General features: G+C 45.0%; 1 protein-coding gene across 1 annotated transcript in view; it reads right to left on the bottom strand.

Annotated features, from left to right (window-relative positions):
* Window positions 1–15213, bottom strand: part of LOC144175005 (uncharacterized) — a 44985-nt gene extending 29772 nt beyond the window's left edge. The window contains exon 1 of the mRNA XM_077704009.1: window positions 15056–15213. Within this exon, the coding sequence (XP_077560135.1) occupies window positions 15056–15113 (58 nt within the window). The 5' untranslated portion in view covers window positions 15114–15213. The remainder of the gene's footprint in view (window positions 1–15055) is intronic.
* Between the last annotated feature and the right edge of the window lie 3933 nt (window positions 15214–19146).

Here is a 19146-nt window from a genome sequence, read left to right as displayed (position 1 = left end):
TCACAACTGCCCAACTTTATTCTCTGTATTTTGATTCTGTTTGTGTAGACGGCCGTTTTCGGAACCACCCCTCGTTCACGCCGAACGCCAGATTTTCGAGATTGAGGCTTTCGCATTCAAAGCATGCCATTGCTGTCCCAGACCTATGCCTACACCCATTACACATATCCAGCAGGGGGAAGGACATATTCTCGCGAATTAACTTCCAAACCTTTTATAGGCCTGGAGAATAATCCCGACGGCCACGCCAAAAATCAGCTATCGCCCGTGAAAATCACAAATCGCACCTGCTTTGAGTTTTTATTGCCGTTATAGCATGTTCTCCCTGCGCCGGCATCTCCGACGTTCTTCCTTGTTCACAAGGAAAAAGAGAATTAAAAGTTACTTAAAGCCACTCGCAAGATGTAAGATATTTTCTCCCGGCAACAGTGGTTCGAAAATGTGGCTCCGTGCTAGACCCCCGTTACATCCGAGTCTCGTGTTACAAAAACGCAATGAAATAGCTTTGCGCCTTGCTCGGTTCACCTATAATTCGATCATTGCACACAATCCTTGCCGCAGCGATGCGATAGTCGCAGGTTTTGCGCCTTACTCATTTACGCATCCCCATTTGGAATCAGCTGTTCAGTGTAGTTCAGTTACCCTTGGCTGCAGCAGAGCCAATAAACGCTTTTGCTGTTTCCTCCCTGCCTGCAATCACATTGAAAGCTATTGCAATCGCCAACAAAGAGCGACACTGTGTGATCTGCTCGCCTCAGCAATTCCTCGTCTAGACTCTGCTGTGCTCTGTTGCTGCCATTTTCCCTAAAGTGGCCATCGAAAGCACTTAGCGTTGCAGGTGTAAGGCCAGGCCAATAACGGCGACATTGCTGGTTGTACACGAACAGTGTCCAGTCTTTTAGGACACCTCGAAAGAGATAAAACTCTACTGAGGCATTATCTATGTTGTCTGATGTGGTAGAAGTGTTTGTTGCTGGAGCATAGCCGGAGCATATTAAAACGAAATTGTGACATAGGCACAAGTGAACGCAGCATGTCCAAGTGCCAACGGCTTCCGCCGTGCGGCATTAAAGCTGTAAGAAAAAAAGGGGTATGTGTTAAGGGTATCAGCGCACAGGTAATCTTTGCCTTCCTCGTCTTTTTTTTTTTTTTTGACGCTCTGTGTTTGCGTTCCTTAAAACACAAGCAGATAAGCGATAGCACAGCGAAATGGTCGCGGTATCACGCAGCGCATGTAAAACACGTCGTATACAGCCGCTATGCATGGCGGCAGTACTGGCACCTGCAAGTCTGCACGGAGCGGAATGCAAAGTCTGTAGAGGTCCCTTTTTCTGTGGACTGGAAATATATTGCCATGTAGCCAAGGACGGCGCAGGTTTCTTCCGGGAACAAAAGTTTATTGAAGCGAGCTTGTGCTCCGCTAAAAGCTCAAACATTACACACGCGGTGACGAAGCAGTAAGCAACGTGATATGCACAGGGGCGTATCGGCGAATCGAATGCCGCGGTGTTTGCCCTGCGAGCATTTCTTTCGGCTTTAATCCTTCGAGGACCATCGAATCAGATATAGAACATTGGCGATCAAAGACGAACATTCCATTCTAGTGACGGCAAGGTGATACACTCTTCCTATCAAGACGGCCGGGCTAGAGCGGCGGCGCACGCTGTGTTGATACGGCGGCGAGAACAATGAAATCCAGCCTCTACGTGCAGTTCCGCCGCTCTCCGCGTGGGGGCTGCGCGAGCCTACTCTTGCCTGGCCATTGCGCGCGTGCATTTAAGCACGCGCTGTTTTAAGCGCGGGTGGAAGGGGAGAAAACTGCACGCTGTACGCCCGGGCTTCGACGAAAATTTTCAGTCTGGGTTTACAACGCCAAACACCGATGTTGACCAGTTAGTCGCCATCAAGGGCGGATTTGTGGGTGCGCCTTGGAGGGGGAACGGTGAGAGGTTCTTGTAGGGATTATGATAATATTCCACAAGGCGATAATACGAATAATAATATTAATAACATTATTATATTATTTAATCGCGTTTTAATACGCGCCAGGGACTACTGATGGGTCTGCTTGGCCGCCGCCGGGAAAATAAAAATTGATAATATTCACTACCATTATAACTATTATATACATTATTGTAATATTGTGAAATAAGTAGAACTGGGCGTCGTTTAAATTGTTAGTTCGATTAGTCGAATAATCGATAAATTAACCGATTAATCAGAACGAAACGACTTAACAAGGGACCATTTTAATGGTTGTTTCTATAAGATTGTCGATGCTGCTGAATAGAGGTAATTCTATGCGATCAATGGTAACCCGGCCAGTTGCGGAGCCCAAGAAGTTCGTTCACAATTTCCGGCAGCCGGGAGTTTCTTTTTTTGTTGACAGTCGTCCCTGCTGTGCTGAGCACACGTTCGTTCGCGTTGAGGACAGGAAGTAAATGGGATTAAAGATTGCGTTGAGGTCAGCAGGACGCACAGCAGCATTTTGGCGTTAATTCCAGAAATGAGGCATTTCTGCGCATGCCACCCTTCCAAGGGACACGGATCGTCGTTGGCGCTTGGCTCGAGTGGACTTCAACCCATTAACTGACTACAAAAGTAATAGCGAGTAGAACATCAATCGATTAATCGGAAGGTTAATCGAACAATGGCCCACCTCTAGCAATAAAAAAGCCTTTACTACTACTTATACTGTACAAAAGTACGAAGTAGCAACACTCTGGGCCATGCCTACGAAAACTAAATGCGAATGCGCACAGCCACTGCTTCTGTCCATCAAACGAGCAGGGCAACATTATATAAACTATGCATCAGTTCACAATAGCACGTGTACAACGATTTTCGTCACATCAGAGATCGAGGGAAATGGAATGCATTAGTACCTGCCGCGGTGGCTCAGTGGCTAAGGCGTTGCGCTGCTGAGCACGAGGTCGCGGGTTCGATTACCGGCCGCGGCGGTCGCTTTTAAGATGGAGGCTAAAAGCAGAAATGCCCGTGTGTACGAGATTTCAGTGCACGTTAAAGAACCACAGGTCGTCAAAATTAATCCGGAGCCCTCCACTAAGGCGCACCTCATCACCTGCGTTGCGTAGGCGCGTTAAACCCTACAATCAATAAATCCATCCATCAATCAATCAATCAATCAATCAATCAATCAATCAATCAATCAATCAATCAATCAATCAATCAATGCATTATCCTTAATCGACGGCTATATAAAGTCGTATATGGAAAGAGGCCGCTTTCCCCCACCGAGCCCCACTCCTAATCAGTTACATTTAAAGACGAAAAAATGTTCTGCCGATACAGGGCTGCCTGTGAAATGCTCTTACTTGCTTTTACGTTTATGGTTAAATCTCGATGGCTTAAATCTTACAGCTGGCATATATGGTTAAATCTCGAAACTGATAGATATTTTTTTATTTGATGCTCATCTGAGCAACGTTTGATTATGTATTCAAGTGGCACAATTGTGCTTTTGCCGTTTGCTGCAATGCTTTGTGAAATTCTCTGACGTAATTGTCCAATGTTAGCGTGCTAGCTTCTGGCAAGCTCTCGTACAGTTTGTACATAATTCTGTGACATTGCATTGCATTCCCCCCAAACAAAACTCGTTTCCAGACTGCCTCGCGCCCTTTATGATGATTGCTGGATTTTTCTGGCGCAAGGCCAGCTAAGGAAAATAGCGCCAAACGAAAGTTATTACCATAAAAGGTCGGTATTAAAACGTACACGTCAGACAAATACTAGAATCAATTTAATACTAAAGACAAATACTAAAATAAAAATCAATACTAAAATCTGGTATCATACCAGATGACTGGAAAATCACACGCGTCATTCCCGTTTTTAAACCCGGCAACCGATCAGAACTTTCAAATTATAGATCCATCTCCTTAACAAGCGTACCATGCAAAATTCTAGAGCATATCATGTCATCAGCCGTTATGACATATCTTACAAAGCACAACTTTTTTATATTCATCAGCATGGATTTCTTCGAGGGCGTTCGTGCGAAACCCAATTATTTGAGCTTGTTACCGACCTACATCAGGCCGTTCATGACTCATCCCAAATTGATGCCATATTCATCGACTTTGCAAAAGCATTTGATAAAGTGCCTCATAAACGCGTAATGATAAAACTTGCCCGGCTTAACATAAACAGCAGCCTTCTCAATTGGATTGCAACATTTTTAACCAAGCGCTATCAATACGTTTCAGTGAATGATCACAATTCCCCCTTAACAGAAGTCAAATCAGAAATGCCTCAGGGCTCTGTACTAGGACCAATTTTATTCTTCGTTTGCATTAATGACGTAAGCAATAACTTAAGTTCTAATGTTCGGTTATTCGCCGACGATTGCGTAATTTACAGAAAAATTAACAGCTATGAAGATTCTAATGCTTTACAGACCGACCTGGATAATATTGTTAACTGGTGCGAGGATTGGCAAATGCAAATTAATGCTTCCAAAACAAAAGCTATGACATTTACCAGGTCTACTAACATGCACCTAAATTCGTATTCTATTAATAACACAGTGATCGAAAACGTTTCTACGCTAAAATATCTGGGTGTCTATTTGTTGTCGAACCTTACGTGGAATAAACATATTGATGCTATAATTTCCAAGGCAAGTAAAACACTCGGTTTCATCAAACGAAACTTGTATTTAGCTAGTCAGTCAACTAAACTTTTAGCTTATAATACATTAGTTCGATCCAATCTTGAATACGCGTCTATTTTTTTAGAACGCAAACCAGACATACTTAACAAAGAGACTGGAGGCCTTGCAAAATAAAGCGGCACGTTTCATTACTAAGAACTATTCCCGAACATCTAGCATAACTGCCATTAAAGAATCTCTACTGCTGCCCTCCCTCGAAAAACGAAGAATAATAGCATTACTATCTCACTTCCACCGGCTTTATTACAGTGCTTCGTCATTTGCTGCATCGCATATCAAACCTGCCCATCGCATTTTTCCACGTCTACATCACCCTTTGAAAGTCCTCCCCTTGTTTGCCGGTACAAATCTTTTTCGTAAATCCCCGTTGTTCTTGGCCATCTTTCATTGGAATCGATTACCAGCAGATATTACCACAATTCATAATCACGATTTGTTTGTAAGCAATTTGAAGCGATTTTTACGTATAGATAGCTGAAATGATCAGACCCATGAACCATGTACTATGGGCGCTTGTTTTGTATTTCTTTTTCCATTTACTTTTTTTCGTTTTTCTGCCTTCTCCTGTTACAATTAAGCCCTATCTTGACTGTTTTTGTTCTTGAATTAAAACATATCCAACACATCGTAACCCCCCCCCCCCCCTATGTAATGCCTTCCGGAGCCTTTAGGGTATCTGAATAAATAAATCGAAGGCGATGGTGATGCTCATGTATAGGGCCACGTCGTGCCCTTTAGTTCGCAGATTGTTATCCGCCGATGCCTTTTCTCCGGCATGGTATCTTAATAGCCGCTGTGCTAGCTTTAAGAAGTAACCGATGACAATTAGAGTACGCTTCTAAGCAACGTACCCCAACCCTGCATACGAACCCGAAACATTGAAACTAGCAAAGGCGAATCAGTTACGCGCTGAGTTGGTGACTTGCTGACTTGTCAAACGTAACCGGCTTTAAGTTATTGTGCAAAGCATACTGAAATTTTACTAACAGCGCCTACAGGACGTGACTGTTCTTGAACATCTTGAATTAGCGCACACTAGACACGCACACAAGCAGGGAATAGACAAACCAGAAGAACCGGCACCAAGTGTGGCTACTCTGACACAGCGTTTTAAGAAAACAGTACGTGGCCAGACTGCTGTACGAGGTGGCTTTTCTGTCAATAGTGCAAAAAAGATACAAAATCACACAATAAGAAGGCTACGACTAGGAGCGCTTGATTTGGTCCCCTTCTTACGTGTTATCGTCTTTTTGGCACTACAATTCATCACGCTCATTTGGCGATTTTAAAGCGGCCATGAAGACAAAATAAAAGATTGTTCTGTTTGAAAGAACTAGATTATGGTGGCTCACTCAGCTCCATTCCAGTCACGAAAGACGTTTTTTAACTAAAAAAGGAAAGAAATATGGAAAAGCTTTCAAATTTCCCGCTACAGTGAGGTGTTATGGGCAGGAGTGACGTCATATGAGCCAGTACTAAAGACATAATTAACAGTGCGCTAACTGCGCTAATTCAAAGTGTTAGCTACGCTAATTCAATTCGAGTTACTCACATTTTTGCATCGATTGTTTAAAACAAGTATCGCTTGTTTAGCCTGATCACAGTAGCCGCGACTCGAGAGTCGCGGCTATTGTGATCGAGTCGCGGCTATTGTGATCAAGTTCAACAAGCGATACAGGTTAAAGATAGTACAGGCCTATGCGGCAACAACCAGCTATGACGATGAAGACGTAGACAGCTGCTATGAGGACTTCGAATCAGCAATGAAGAAGGCAACAGCACAGTTCACGATTGTGCTCGGAGATTTTAACAAAGGTCGGTAAGACAGAAATGGGATAAATGTAAGTGGGAAACTTCGGAGTAGACAATGGCAACACTCGAGGAGATACACTGGTGGGTTTGCAGGGACAAATAGCGTGAGGTTGATGAACGCATTCTTGTACAAACGAAAGAACTGGAACTGGACATGGAAAAGTACCGATGGGGGAACACAAAACGAGATTGACTTAATTTTAAGCGACAGCCAAGGTATTGTGAAAGACGTAGAGGTGCTAAGTAAGATTCGGAGCCGCGATCATAGGATGCTTAGATGCAAGCTAAAAGAAAAGGAAGGAAACTAATAAAAACTAAGAAAACCCGCATGCAGTAAGTCACAGGCAGATCGCAGGAGTTTAGAATAACTCTCCAAAACAAATTCGCGCTTCTAAACGAGCAAAATGAGGTCATTGTAGACGGGCTAAATGACAACCTAACATCGGCACTCTGTGAATCAGCAGCACTTGTGCGAGAAGCAACATGTAGGGAACAGGCTGGAAAGATAGGAAAACGAGGGAACTAATTCCAAACGTAATAACATGCAAATGTCAAGTACGGCGAATCAGATTGAATTAGCCGAGCTGTCGAAACTGATTAACAGTAGTGAAACAAACGACAACCGTGCATATAACATGGCAGTGATCGAGGAAACGCTGCAGTAGGGGGGGGGGCGGCTTGAAAGCAACTAAGACAAAGCTAGCTGTCGGCAAAGACAGGATGTATGCACTCAAAGACGAGCAGGGTAACATTACGCACAACTTGGACGAAATAATAAAGGTAGGAGAACGATTCTAAACCAGGCTGTATGCCAGCGACGTCAGACGAGGGGAAACTATACTGAGAGCGCGAGCTCAACTTGCGATGTCCCACTAGTAACTAAAGAGGAAGTAGGAAAGGCTCTCAATGGCATCAAAATAGGAAAAGCTGCAGATGGCAACGGCATAACCCCGGGTCTTTTGAAGGAGGGAGGAGAAATTTGACTAGAAAAGCTTGCTATATTATTTTCGGAATGCTTGACGACTCAAAAAGTTTTCACAGCCTAGAAGAACGCCATAATTATTCTGATTCATCCCAAGGACCTCAAAGATTACAGACCCATCAGCCTACTCTCAGTTGTTTACGAGCTCTTTACCAAAGTTATGGTTATCCGCGCAGGTTGCAGCCTAGATTCCCAACAGCCCAGAGAGCAGGCCGGGTTTCGGAAAGGGTACTCAACCATACATCACATCCATGTCGCCAATCAAGTGATAGAAAAATCCGCTGAGTACACTAAACCCATTTACATGACATTAATAGATTATGAGAAAGCGTTTTATTATGTCCTCACCGCTGCCGTAAAGCCCTAAAAGACCAGGGAATAGAGGAGACCCACATAAGACTTCTAGAAGACCTATATGCACGGTCAGGATAACTCTCCACAAGCAAAGCGATAAATTTCTGATCCGAAAGGGAGGGAGATACCGTCTCGCCAACTATTCGCAGCTTGTCTGGAAGGGGTATTTAGAATTTTTGAGTGGGGAAACATAAGATTAGGGATAAACGGGGAATCCTTGAGCCATTTGAGGTTTGCGGACGACATAGTACTGCTGAGTGAGACGCCAGAACACATGCAAGCAATGCTTGAGGAACGATGTCCACATAGCACTGCCGTGGGGTTAAAAACACATGTGAATAAACCTGAATTAATGAGGAACAGGCATTCAATTACGCCCTCTTCAGCTCAAGAAACGGAACGCCAGAAGAAGTAAAAGAATATAACTACCTCGGATGTAGTGCTGATCCCAACCACGAGAGAGAAATCCAGCGCAGATAAAGTATGGGTTGGGGAGCACTCGGCAAGCACCCACAAATAATGAAAAGTAAGCTACCTCTGTCACTCAGAAGAAAAATCTACAACCAGTGGTTACTGCTGGTGATGACATACGGATCTGATTCATCCCAAGGACCTCAAAGATTACAGACCCATCAGCCTACTCTCAGTTGTTTACGAGCTCTTTACCAAAGTTGATTGCTGATTCGTAGTCCTCATAGTAGCTGTCTACGTCTTCATCGTCATAGCTGGTTGTTGCCGCATAGGCCTGTACTATTTTTAACCTGTATCGCTTGTTGGACTTGATCACAATAGCCGCGACACGATCACAATAGCCGCAACTCTCGAGTCGCGGCTACTGTGATCAGGCTAAACAAGCGATACTTGTTTTAAACAATCGATGCAAAAATTTGAGTAACTCGAATTTAATTAGTGTAGCTAACACTTTGAACTAGTGCAGTTAGCGCACTGTTAATTATGTCTGTAGTACTGGCTCATACGACGTCACTCCTGCGCATAACACCTCACTGTAGCGGGAAATTTGAAAGCTTTTCCATATTTCTTTCTTTTTTTAGTTAAAAAACGTCTTTTGTGACTGGAATGGAGCTGAGTGAGCCACCATATCTAGTTATTTCAAACAGACCAATCTTTTATTTTGCTTCATGGCCACTTTAAAATCGCCAAATGAGCGTGATGAATTGTAGTGCCAAAAATACGATTACACGTAAGAATGGAACCAAATCAAGCGCTCCTAGTCATAGCCTTCTTATTGTGTGATTTTGTATCTTTTTTGCGCTAGTGACAGAAAAGCGACCTCGTACAGTAGTCTGGCCACGTACTGTTTTCTTAAAACGCAGTGTCAGAGTAGCCACACTTGGTGCCGGTTCTTCTGGTTTCTCTATTCCCTGCTTGTGTGCGTGTCCAGTGTGCGCTAATTCAAGATGTTTAAGAACAGTCATGTCCTGTAGGCGCTGTTAGTAAAATGTCAGTATGCTTTGCACAATAACTTAAAGCCGGTTACGTTTGACAAGTCACCAAGTCACTTACTCAGCGCGTAACTGATTCGCCTTTGCTAGTTTCAATGTTTCGGGTTCGTATGCAGGGTTAGGGTACGTTGCTTAGAAGCGTACTCTAACTGTCATAGGTTACTTCTTGACACCTTACTAAAGAACTAGGAAGCAAACATAGGTCGGCTCAACGGGCCATGGAACGAATGATGTTAAGAGTAACACTCAGGGACGGGAAACAAGCTGCCTGGATCAGAAAACAAAGTACACTTGACGATATCGTAGTTCAGATAAAGAAAATGAAATGGACTTGGGCTGGCCATGGAGTAAGGCGAACCGACAACCGGTGGACAATTAGGGTAACAGAGTGGATACCAAGACATGGGCTCAGAAATAGGGGAAGACCATTAACCCGACGGAGGGATGAAATTGTTATTATTTAATTTAAATAAAGACATTCGGGGGTAAACTGTGGACTCGAGAACCGCAGAACAGGAGCGGTTGTAGGTCAATATTAAAGGTCTTCTTCCTGCAGCGGACCTGAGTAGGCTGATGATGATGATGGTAACTACACGTTAGGATGAAAGTGATGCGATCAAACCGAACTAGAGGCACCACTACAATCGTCCAGTCATGTGTCTTAGCGATGGGTTAGTTCAGTGGCCGCCAATCACACAACCACATTCTGTGACGTCACAAAGTTTCCGGAAAGTGGCTAAGGAGTTGCCATTGCTTCGCATGTTTTCTTGAACGTCTCCATTATTTGTTCGAAGTTTTCACGATAAAATTCGCATCATTGTTATCGGGACGAAGTAGCCTTTCTAATTTTGTCTTCACGGCAGATTTAAGAACTCTTATGTAGTGTTATGAAAAGTTATACATTGGGTTTAATGCATTTGTGAAGTCAACCTTACGAACCAAACTGACCATCGAGACCGCACGTAAGAAGCTCCTGTGAATAGTGTCCAAAAAACTGGAAAACAAGTGGTGCACGACGCCGCTCCGTGTTACCGAGGGATGGAACTCCAAGATAAATGAGACAGAGTTAACCATCAAAGAAAGGAAGGCCGTAATTTGTGCAGCATTAAGGAGCGCACGAAACGCGATGTTTCAAGAAATGTATATAGGGAGACCGTCTTTCTGTGCGTGTTTGTGTAGTTTTATGGCGCGCAGGTAGCCAGGGCCAACCAGCGCCAGTGAACGTTATAATAGTCATTATATCAAAGCAGCATACCGTCGAGTTTATGGCAATGAAAGCTTGCGAGTATGGGATAGTTACTACTTTTGAAAAATGTTGGAAATCATCAAGACTGTCACTACTAGCAGAAGCTCCCGAAGTGAGTGGCGCCTGTAGTTGCAAGACGCAAGCAAGACAAACTAGCAGGCTTTTTAACTGGGATGCTTGATTCTGTCTAATATTCTTCGTCCTTACTGAATTCAAGATTTCAGAAAAATCCGTGCAATCTCCATCGACTCCGCAAAATCAAGGCTGCGTCTAAAGTGTCGTGCGACGGTACTATAAGCACTCCACTACAACGACGTCCACCGGCGTTCTGACGAAAAAATGTCGCGTCTGACACTACTTTGCCCTCCCTTAACGTAACGTAACGTAAACGAATCTACCATATCCCAACGAACAGAAAAAAAATACTTTAAAACTCCGAGAAATAACCTAAGCTATGAAAATTCCAATTAAAACTTCAATGTAAAAAAAAAAAGGCCTAATGTCCTCAACTCAAAATGGGGAGTCAGGCCTAACTTCTTGTGACTAATAGCCTTACGGCGCAGAGCGACGCCATTCTCATCCTACGTTAGCCTGTGGGTAACGGCTGTCGATTATCATCTTGCAACATGACGTTATGCCTATTTGCGTCGCGCTGTGGCACGCCTGCGCCACCTCCTTCCTCTGCTGCACATCAGCCTTTAGCGGAAGGGGCGCAACGGAGCTGTCGCCAAGCTTCTCAGGGAAACGTTTTAATGTTGCTACACTGAAGCCCACAATGATCACCACCGTCAGAGGAAGTTGGCTTTCCTGCAGGACGCATTCGCGTTACAGGCGATAGTGCGAACACTTAAGCTTCGCTTTAATAAAGGAAGCAAGAGCCGGTCGCGAACCGCCGGCATCACGAACAGGAAGCTATGACGGAGGCTTGACACCACAACGGTTTTTTTTTTTGCTTTCCACATAGTATTTAGTGCAATACATGCCAATGTAGGAAATGATATTTACATCACATATTTAAAAATGTGCGCATACAAATCAGTTTATTAGAAGATGAAAAACAAAAATATACCAAATGAACAATTCCGCACATTTGGTTTAAAACGGAAGCAACAGTGAACAACTAATAAGCAGGGGACACCAGTCACGGCTAGAATAATTTTGGTCGTATATATCTTTAAGATTAATAATCATTTGGCAGCAGTGTGATCTGGAAGAAACCACAAGCTCAGCGTGCCTATCCACCATTCGCGTGTTCCTCAAGCTCTGCAATTGTATGGCATCCTTACAATTTATGAAGCAGCGCTCAATAGTTTCCCATGCACCACATAGGCGACAGTTTACAGAAGACACAAATTAGTCCCCGTTGTGCAGCCATGTCTTAACAGGCCAATTTTCGCTGTGCAGTTCGAAGAATAACGTTTTTGCTGAGGTAGAACGCGGAATTTTATGGACACGTATTAGCACACCTTGTCCAGACAACTCAGAATGAATAGTTCTACACAGTGGCGCTGGGAAAAGTATGAAAATTAGGTCCTTGTAGAGTTTAGCACGAGACCTAGTGAACATATAATCTGGGAAAAAACGAACCAACAAAAAACGTATTGAAGTGTACACTTAATACATAATCCCCACAAACAACGTCTGGGCGAAAAGGATGATATCAGAGACAAGATTACGCAAAATATCGGCGAGGTTAGTAACTTGCAAAAAATCGCGAAAAAAGGTTGGGTGGAGTCCCCAAAAAGAAAAACCGTGCAACTATTTGCCTTACAAAGAGATGAGTTAAGCCCAGCCCGCCAGCGCAGACCGGTCTATGGTAGACCACCACACAAATGTTGCGAAAACCCGATGGAACCGCTGTATGTGACTCGGAGCGCAATGAAGAATTTGCATTATATAAACAAATTTTGATGCCAAGAACATGTTACATGCGTGGACCCTTCCAAAAATTGACAGGTTATGCGGAACTAAATCCTTTGAATAACTGTGAAGGGCCTCTGTTCGCCCCCGCCAATAGCGAAGTCCAGCGGAATGCCGAGATATTTAGGTGGCACACAGGACCACTGGATGCCAGCATACTCGGTTAGTGTGAGTGCCCATGAGACAAACCAATGTGAAGAGCTATTCAAAAGGTTGACTTTAGCACTAGGAACTAACCCCAATACGATTGTCGTAGAAATAACTTTATCAATACTTGGTTTGTCACTACAGAAAAAGGCCAAGCCTTCAGCGTATACACCAGTAGCTTAATTCGGTTCCGAGCATATTAAAACCCCGAATGCTATTAAATTGGAGCACACTGCGACATAAAGGCTCTAAGTAGAGTGCCAAAAGTGAAGGTGATAGCGGGTAACTTCGCTTTAACTGACGAATGTATAGGCGCGGGCTTTGAACCATTAACAATTCGGCGCGTAGAGCAGTTACTATAACAGAGACGTATTCCCTTGAAAATTATCGAACCAACGTTGGCCCGCAGTAACAAAGAAAACACGAATGAACGGGAAAACACGATCAAACGCGTTTGAAAGATCTATCTACAGGAACGCGAGCTACTCATAGGAATCTTTACAGAACTGAAGGGCTGTTCGAGCAATGTGTAAATTGGTCTGTATTGACCATTCGCGTAGTCCACGCGCTTGATGCTGGCCATTCAGCATGGACATGGCAAACTGCAGACGATTAGATAATATCTTAGCGAAAATTTTGTAATCAACATTCGTAAGAGTGATTGTTGTGCAGCTATCCATAGATCGCAATTTTTCACGGTCTTCGCTTTTGGGAATTAGCACTGTATGGCTGTTCGCGAGTGACGGCGGAAGAGAATTAACATCCAGACAGCATTCAAAAACTCCAAAAAGAATTGGACGTAAAAGAGATTAAAGGCCCTATAAAACTCTCCGGGCGGTCCATCGGGGCCAAGGATTTTGGAGACTGGAAGTTGATCGACTTCGGCCTCTATCTCTTCTATCTATTCTATCTCTTCTAGCGTAATAGGGCCACTTATAATGGAACAGTAGTCATCTGTCAATGGCTCTACTAGGGAGATAAAATGTCCAAAAGGTTACTAACAATGGGATCAGAGGCACCATTGAATAGTTTCTTACAATAATTTTCAAATTCAGATGTAATCTCTTCCGTGATAGTTAAAAGACCACCATTTGAATTTATATCCGGGATGAACTTAGTAGCGGCGTGGTGGCGCTCGTCAAGTCATATGAAGTTGTTTGCCTGCTTTGGGGATGCATTAGGTTGTAGTCAGTGGCTACTTTCATGCGGGCGTAGCTTTACAGTTGGCGCAGTGAACAACTAAACTTAGTTCAGTGGAGAACAAAAAAAACTTGCAGCATGATGCACGAAGCAAACAGTACGAAGACAAGCGGATGTTAAACAAGGAAACGGCTGTGGTTGCTGAACCCGTTGCACCCTTTGTTTTTCGTGTTCCTCAAAGTTCTTATCGCATGGAAACATTTATCTGGCTCATTATCTTGTTTTTACAGCGAAGCTGTCTTTCACTAGGTTCCGGCAAACTTGTGTTCGTCTATCGGGTTGCTTCGACAAAGAATTACTCGTCTTCGCTCCAGAGCTAGCATAAAATACCCTCTAGCTCTCAATCTAATATAGGTATATTGGAAAACATTATGCTGAAATTTACGAATAGGACGACTCCGTCATTACGCGGAGTTTGATTTACTTGCCACAGTTCGCAGTAAAGTTGTAAACGTTACAGCGTTATCGTCTGCTCTCAATACATGGCCGTCCACGGAGGGAGTACGGTTGCAAAAACTGTAGCTCTTGTTTTATCTAAACTATCCCGAAACATTATGTGAGCAAATTTAGAATTATTTCTCGGGAAGTTGTGTGTAGGTGCCTCTATCGATCAAAATAGTAAGACCATACAGAACTCAATAGAGATATCCGCAGATATAGCTTCGCTGGTGTTCCTTATTCACAGTAGTGTAAGGGTTCTAAATTTATTGCTTGCTTTAGTCCCAGATACATGCCGAGCCCCCACGCACGGAGTTCGCCGTAAATGATTCAGAGCAGGAAACTATTCTGGTTACCAATAAGGCGAGACATTGAGGGGGGTCGCTGGCAAAAGCCATGGGCGAATTTGAGTCCGGGCATACCACAGTAATAACAAAGTAAGACATTGAGGCGGGCCGCTGGCAAAAACCATGGACGGGTTTGAGCCCAGGCACCCCAGTAAGAACGGAAGTTTGGATCGTTCGCCATTTGTACACTATAACGGTGTACGGTATAATTTTAACGGTGTAAAAGGTATAACACCCATACAGAAAAGATGGATGTGACAAGAGCTGCAACCCACCCTTCAGTGTGCTTCCAATGAGCCCTTCTATGAGCAAGCCACGAAGCGTTCGGTGAACCTCTTGAAATTGCCCAACGTTTCGCACTTACCGAGCGCGGCGACTCACCGTTGGTGACGGTTGCACAATGATCTCGATACGCGGGCGCATAATCGATAATTTATGATAAGAACCACTTACCTAAAACCAATGTCAGGGCCAAAAACTGCAGCGTCGCAATGTGAGCGGTGCGGCGCATTGTTCCATGCACCGCGACTACGGAGACAGACACACGGCAACCGGGCGGGCGGCGAGCGATGCCGCTGATCGCCCCCGTGTGACGTAGTCGCGCTGAGATAAGGTGGACAAACATAAGAGCAACAATCACCTGCCGGGATGTCTATCTCCTACGGCGCGGAAAGGAATGGTTGAACTCGCGTCCGCGTATCATATTTGCAGCTCGGAGTACTTCTACCCCGTTTTGCACGACAGGAACGCGGGGGGCTTTGAAGCAAGGGCTATGAGAACAAAATACAAGTTTGCTACAGTAGAAAGACTGTTTTGTCCCGATGACAATAATATAAATTTTATCGCAAACTTCTAACAGATGACGAATGCATTAAAAATAAGTGGAGACATACCAGACACATTCCTGCAGTTTCTCCATGATATCACAAAACGTTTCCGGTGAGATTGGCGGCTGCCGACCGTAGTCACCGCCAAGAAACACCGGATGTCGTCGGCCGTCCACCGCACGCCCCTTCCGGCTCTAGTGGACATTCGTAGGACGTCCGTTTCAGGGCCGATGGACGTACCATGTACGTTCGTGGGACGCCTGGATTTAACGATTCTGTATGTCCAGTGCCGCTGATGTATTTGGGCGTTCTGAAAATCTGATGTATTTTGGATGTTCAGTAAAAATTCCCAGAATGGCATAACGAGAAGCTTATGTTCCTACAATGAATAATAACACCGCACAAGACCAACGCACTACCGGTCACATATGAACACAGCGAACTTGCTTTACATGTTTCGTTAGCGGTTCTCAATTCTTATATATCCTTCCCCAAAGAGGTCATCGTTGGAGTCGGTTAGGGGTTTCAAAAAAGCAAAAAAAGTTAGGCTTAATTTCAGAAATATGCAGATGAAACTTCCAATAGACAAGTCAGGGTGTTGATGTACAGAGTTTTTAATTGAAAAGCAAAGTAGCTTTTTCGTTTTTGCTCTTATATTCAGTTTAAGCCATTATTTGATCTTTGTAACATTTTACGTCCACTGGCGGACGTCATTCAGACTTGTACATCCGTTTCTGGATGTCCACTGTACGTCCGAAAATGTACATCCAAACATGAACGTACAGCGGCCGTTCAAACTAGGAATTGGATGCTTGGCTGTATTTTGGACGCCCCACGGACATCCGTGGTTTGTTGGGTTGTAGTGGGGCCTTTAGTTCCGTCTGAGGGTTTGAACGCATCAACGCTAACGAGCACACTGATAATTGTTTTATTACTGGTACGTATTAAGTTGGTACGTATTAAGTTTAATGCTGGTACGTATTAAGTACGTATTAAGGTCCAGTTTTATTTTTGATATACATAAATGACATTGTACTTTGCACAGACAACGCCGCATGCGTTTCATATGCTGATGACAGCATATGGCAAACACACTGGGACGAACAGACAGACAACAAACTACACGTAATACCCAGGTAGCACAGAATGTCTACACAGAATGTCTACAAACTACACAGAATACCAGGTAGCACAGAAAGTAGCACAGAACATATCGTATCATGCATAATCACAACCTGGCCCTCTACACCAGCCATCCTCATTGTCTTTATTTGCTTTTACTTCTGGTGCTATTCACTTTTAGTATGACTTTAATCTGTGCTAGCTAACCATTTTTTTTGGCGCTCTTTGCCCCAGTTGGCCTTGCGTCATTAAAATGCAACCATCAATCATTCAGAATGTCTAGAAAACGTCGTATTTATGGAGGAAACGTCAGAAAGGGATTTCAGACAGGAAAAGATGGCTTCTAGAAGTCAATCATTGCAAGAATAATATCCCTCCGACTATGACGTCTTTAAAACGTATTTCTGATAACTGCTTTTAGCAGTTCTTCCTCTAGCCTTCTTGTAGACGGCCGTAAAGTCCCGCGCTTGGGCGCGCGCTGGTTTGAGAGTAATCGGGTTTGGCGCCAACGGTATGGCCTGATGTGACTCCATGGACTGGGATAACAGTGGCTTTCCTCTCTGCCTCTACCTCCTCCGCAGCGTTCGCATGAGCTTGGGCGCGCGCTGGGTTGAGAGTAATCATTTTGGCGCCAACGGTCAGTTTGCGGCTGGGCGCCGATCTTCGAGCTTCTTTGTGTAGCCCTCATTTTTGTAAGTATTTGCTATATGTGTCCTTTTCATAGGTCACATTTGGTTTCGCCCGTTGATATTGCCGCGCTGTGACTCGTAAATGTTTCTGGTGCATTTGTGACAGTGATTCTGAAAAAAAAACTTTATTTCCAGCCACAAGCGCGCGTTAAGTTCTCTTGATGTGTGCAGTTTCGCGATGTTGTCAAACACGAGTGTTTTATACGTAATACCGTGGTTAGTTTCAAGCGAGAAGTGTTTGGTTAAGCAGCTACTCCTGGAATATTTTGTTCGCATTGTAACATTTATTAAATGTTTTGGTTTACTTGCGCGACAACTTGTGCTCCATCTTGGCATCCTTGGTCGGAAGCGCTGAGCTGCGCTTTTACCGTAATTTTTGGGAAAGGCGGCGTCAAAATTTTGCGGCATCTTTTGTGCACTAACCCAGGAGAGCCGTGGACGAACAAGTGGGTTTGTTTCACTCCTTATAAGAATTCTGTCCCCCGCACGGGGCACCTTGAGCAATCTTGGTGACGGTACTGGCGATACCGCGGACCCCGAGCCCCCAAACATACGCTGGATCCAACCGTGGCAATGTGTTTATAGGTGGAGGGTTAGAAACCACGAACGGTGGCCGTCGGAGCCTTGGTCAAGCTCCGGCCGATGGGCTCCCTGCCTGTCTACCAGGCAGGGAGCTCCGGGACCTCTTTGACTACCAGGGTAAGGTCAAAGGAGAAAGTACCCCCGTCTCCCTGCTTTCCAATGTATCATATGGCATTTTCCAAACCCCCCCCAGACGTGATCGGCCCCCGAAAAGGGGCCGCACCGAAGTTTCCTTTCCACCACTTCCTGACTTGAGTCCTCCAAAACCGAACAACTATCCTCGCTTCATCGTGATGGAATCTACAGACCAATCAAAACCTCTTGCTTCACAGTCGGTATTTCTCATTTCAAAGTTTCTTGACGGTATTGTTGGAGGGTCGTATAAGGCCAAAAAACAACGAACCGGTGAAATTCTTGTAGAGGTCAGTAGCCAGGATCAGGCCAATAAACTCCTTGCTCAAACCAGCATCGCCGATCTGCCAATCCGAGTCACGCCCCACCGCAGCCTAAACAGCTCCCAGGGCGTGATTTCCGAGTATGACCTACTAAATGAATCTGAAGCTGACCTGCTGGAGGGCCTTCGTAGTCAGGGCATAACAGCGGTCAGACGCATAACCATCCGCAGAGACGATAAACAGATACCGACAAAGCACCTCATCCTAACCTTTGACAAGTCCACCCTTCCAGAATTTATCAACGCAGGTTACATCCGATGTTCAGTCCGGCCGTACATACCGAACCCGCGGCGCTGTTTCAAGTGCCAACGGTTCGGGCACGGCACAAACTCCTGTCGCGGCAGACTTACCTGTGCGAAATGCGCCCAGCACGACCACGCGTCCGAAAATTGTAACGTGCAACAATCTCTTTGCGTAAACTGCCAGGGTCCACACGCGGCCTACTCCAGAAAATGTGAAAAATTTGCACTTGAAAAGAAAATCATAAACATCAAGGTAACCGAAAACATCAGCTTCTCAGAGGCGCGGAAGAGGTTCGCCTCCTTCCCTCTGGGCAGGTACGCCGACGCAGCTCGCCGGGGGGCAGAGCGGCGTCTGGTTTCGGCGGGGACCCAGTACCGCGAGTCGGACTTGGTCCCGCCCCCGCCCCCCCCCCCCCCCTGGGTTGCCTCAGGCAGCCCAACCCGCTTCCGCACCGCTCGCTGAGCCAGCAGCGGCTGTGGGGGCAACCACGTCTGGTGGAAGCGATGCTGCATCCTCCACTTCCACTCCAGCGTCCCAAGCCACAGGCGAGGGCGCAGAGGAGATGGACTTGGGGGAGCCAGTGGCAGCTCCCACCCCCACCGCGCGGCCTGCGCCATCCGAGGCGT

The sequence above is a fragment of the Haemaphysalis longicornis genome, unplaced genomic scaffold, assembly GCF_048455015.1.
Source record: "Haemaphysalis longicornis isolate Haplotype H1 unplaced genomic scaffold, Haemaphysalis longicornis Haplotype H1 scaffold_3, whole genome shotgun sequence".
In the NCBI taxonomy this organism is placed as follows: domain Eukaryota; kingdom Metazoa; phylum Arthropoda; class Arachnida; order Ixodida; family Ixodidae; genus Haemaphysalis; species Haemaphysalis longicornis.
This window is presented reverse-complemented; position numbering and strand designations above follow the sequence as displayed.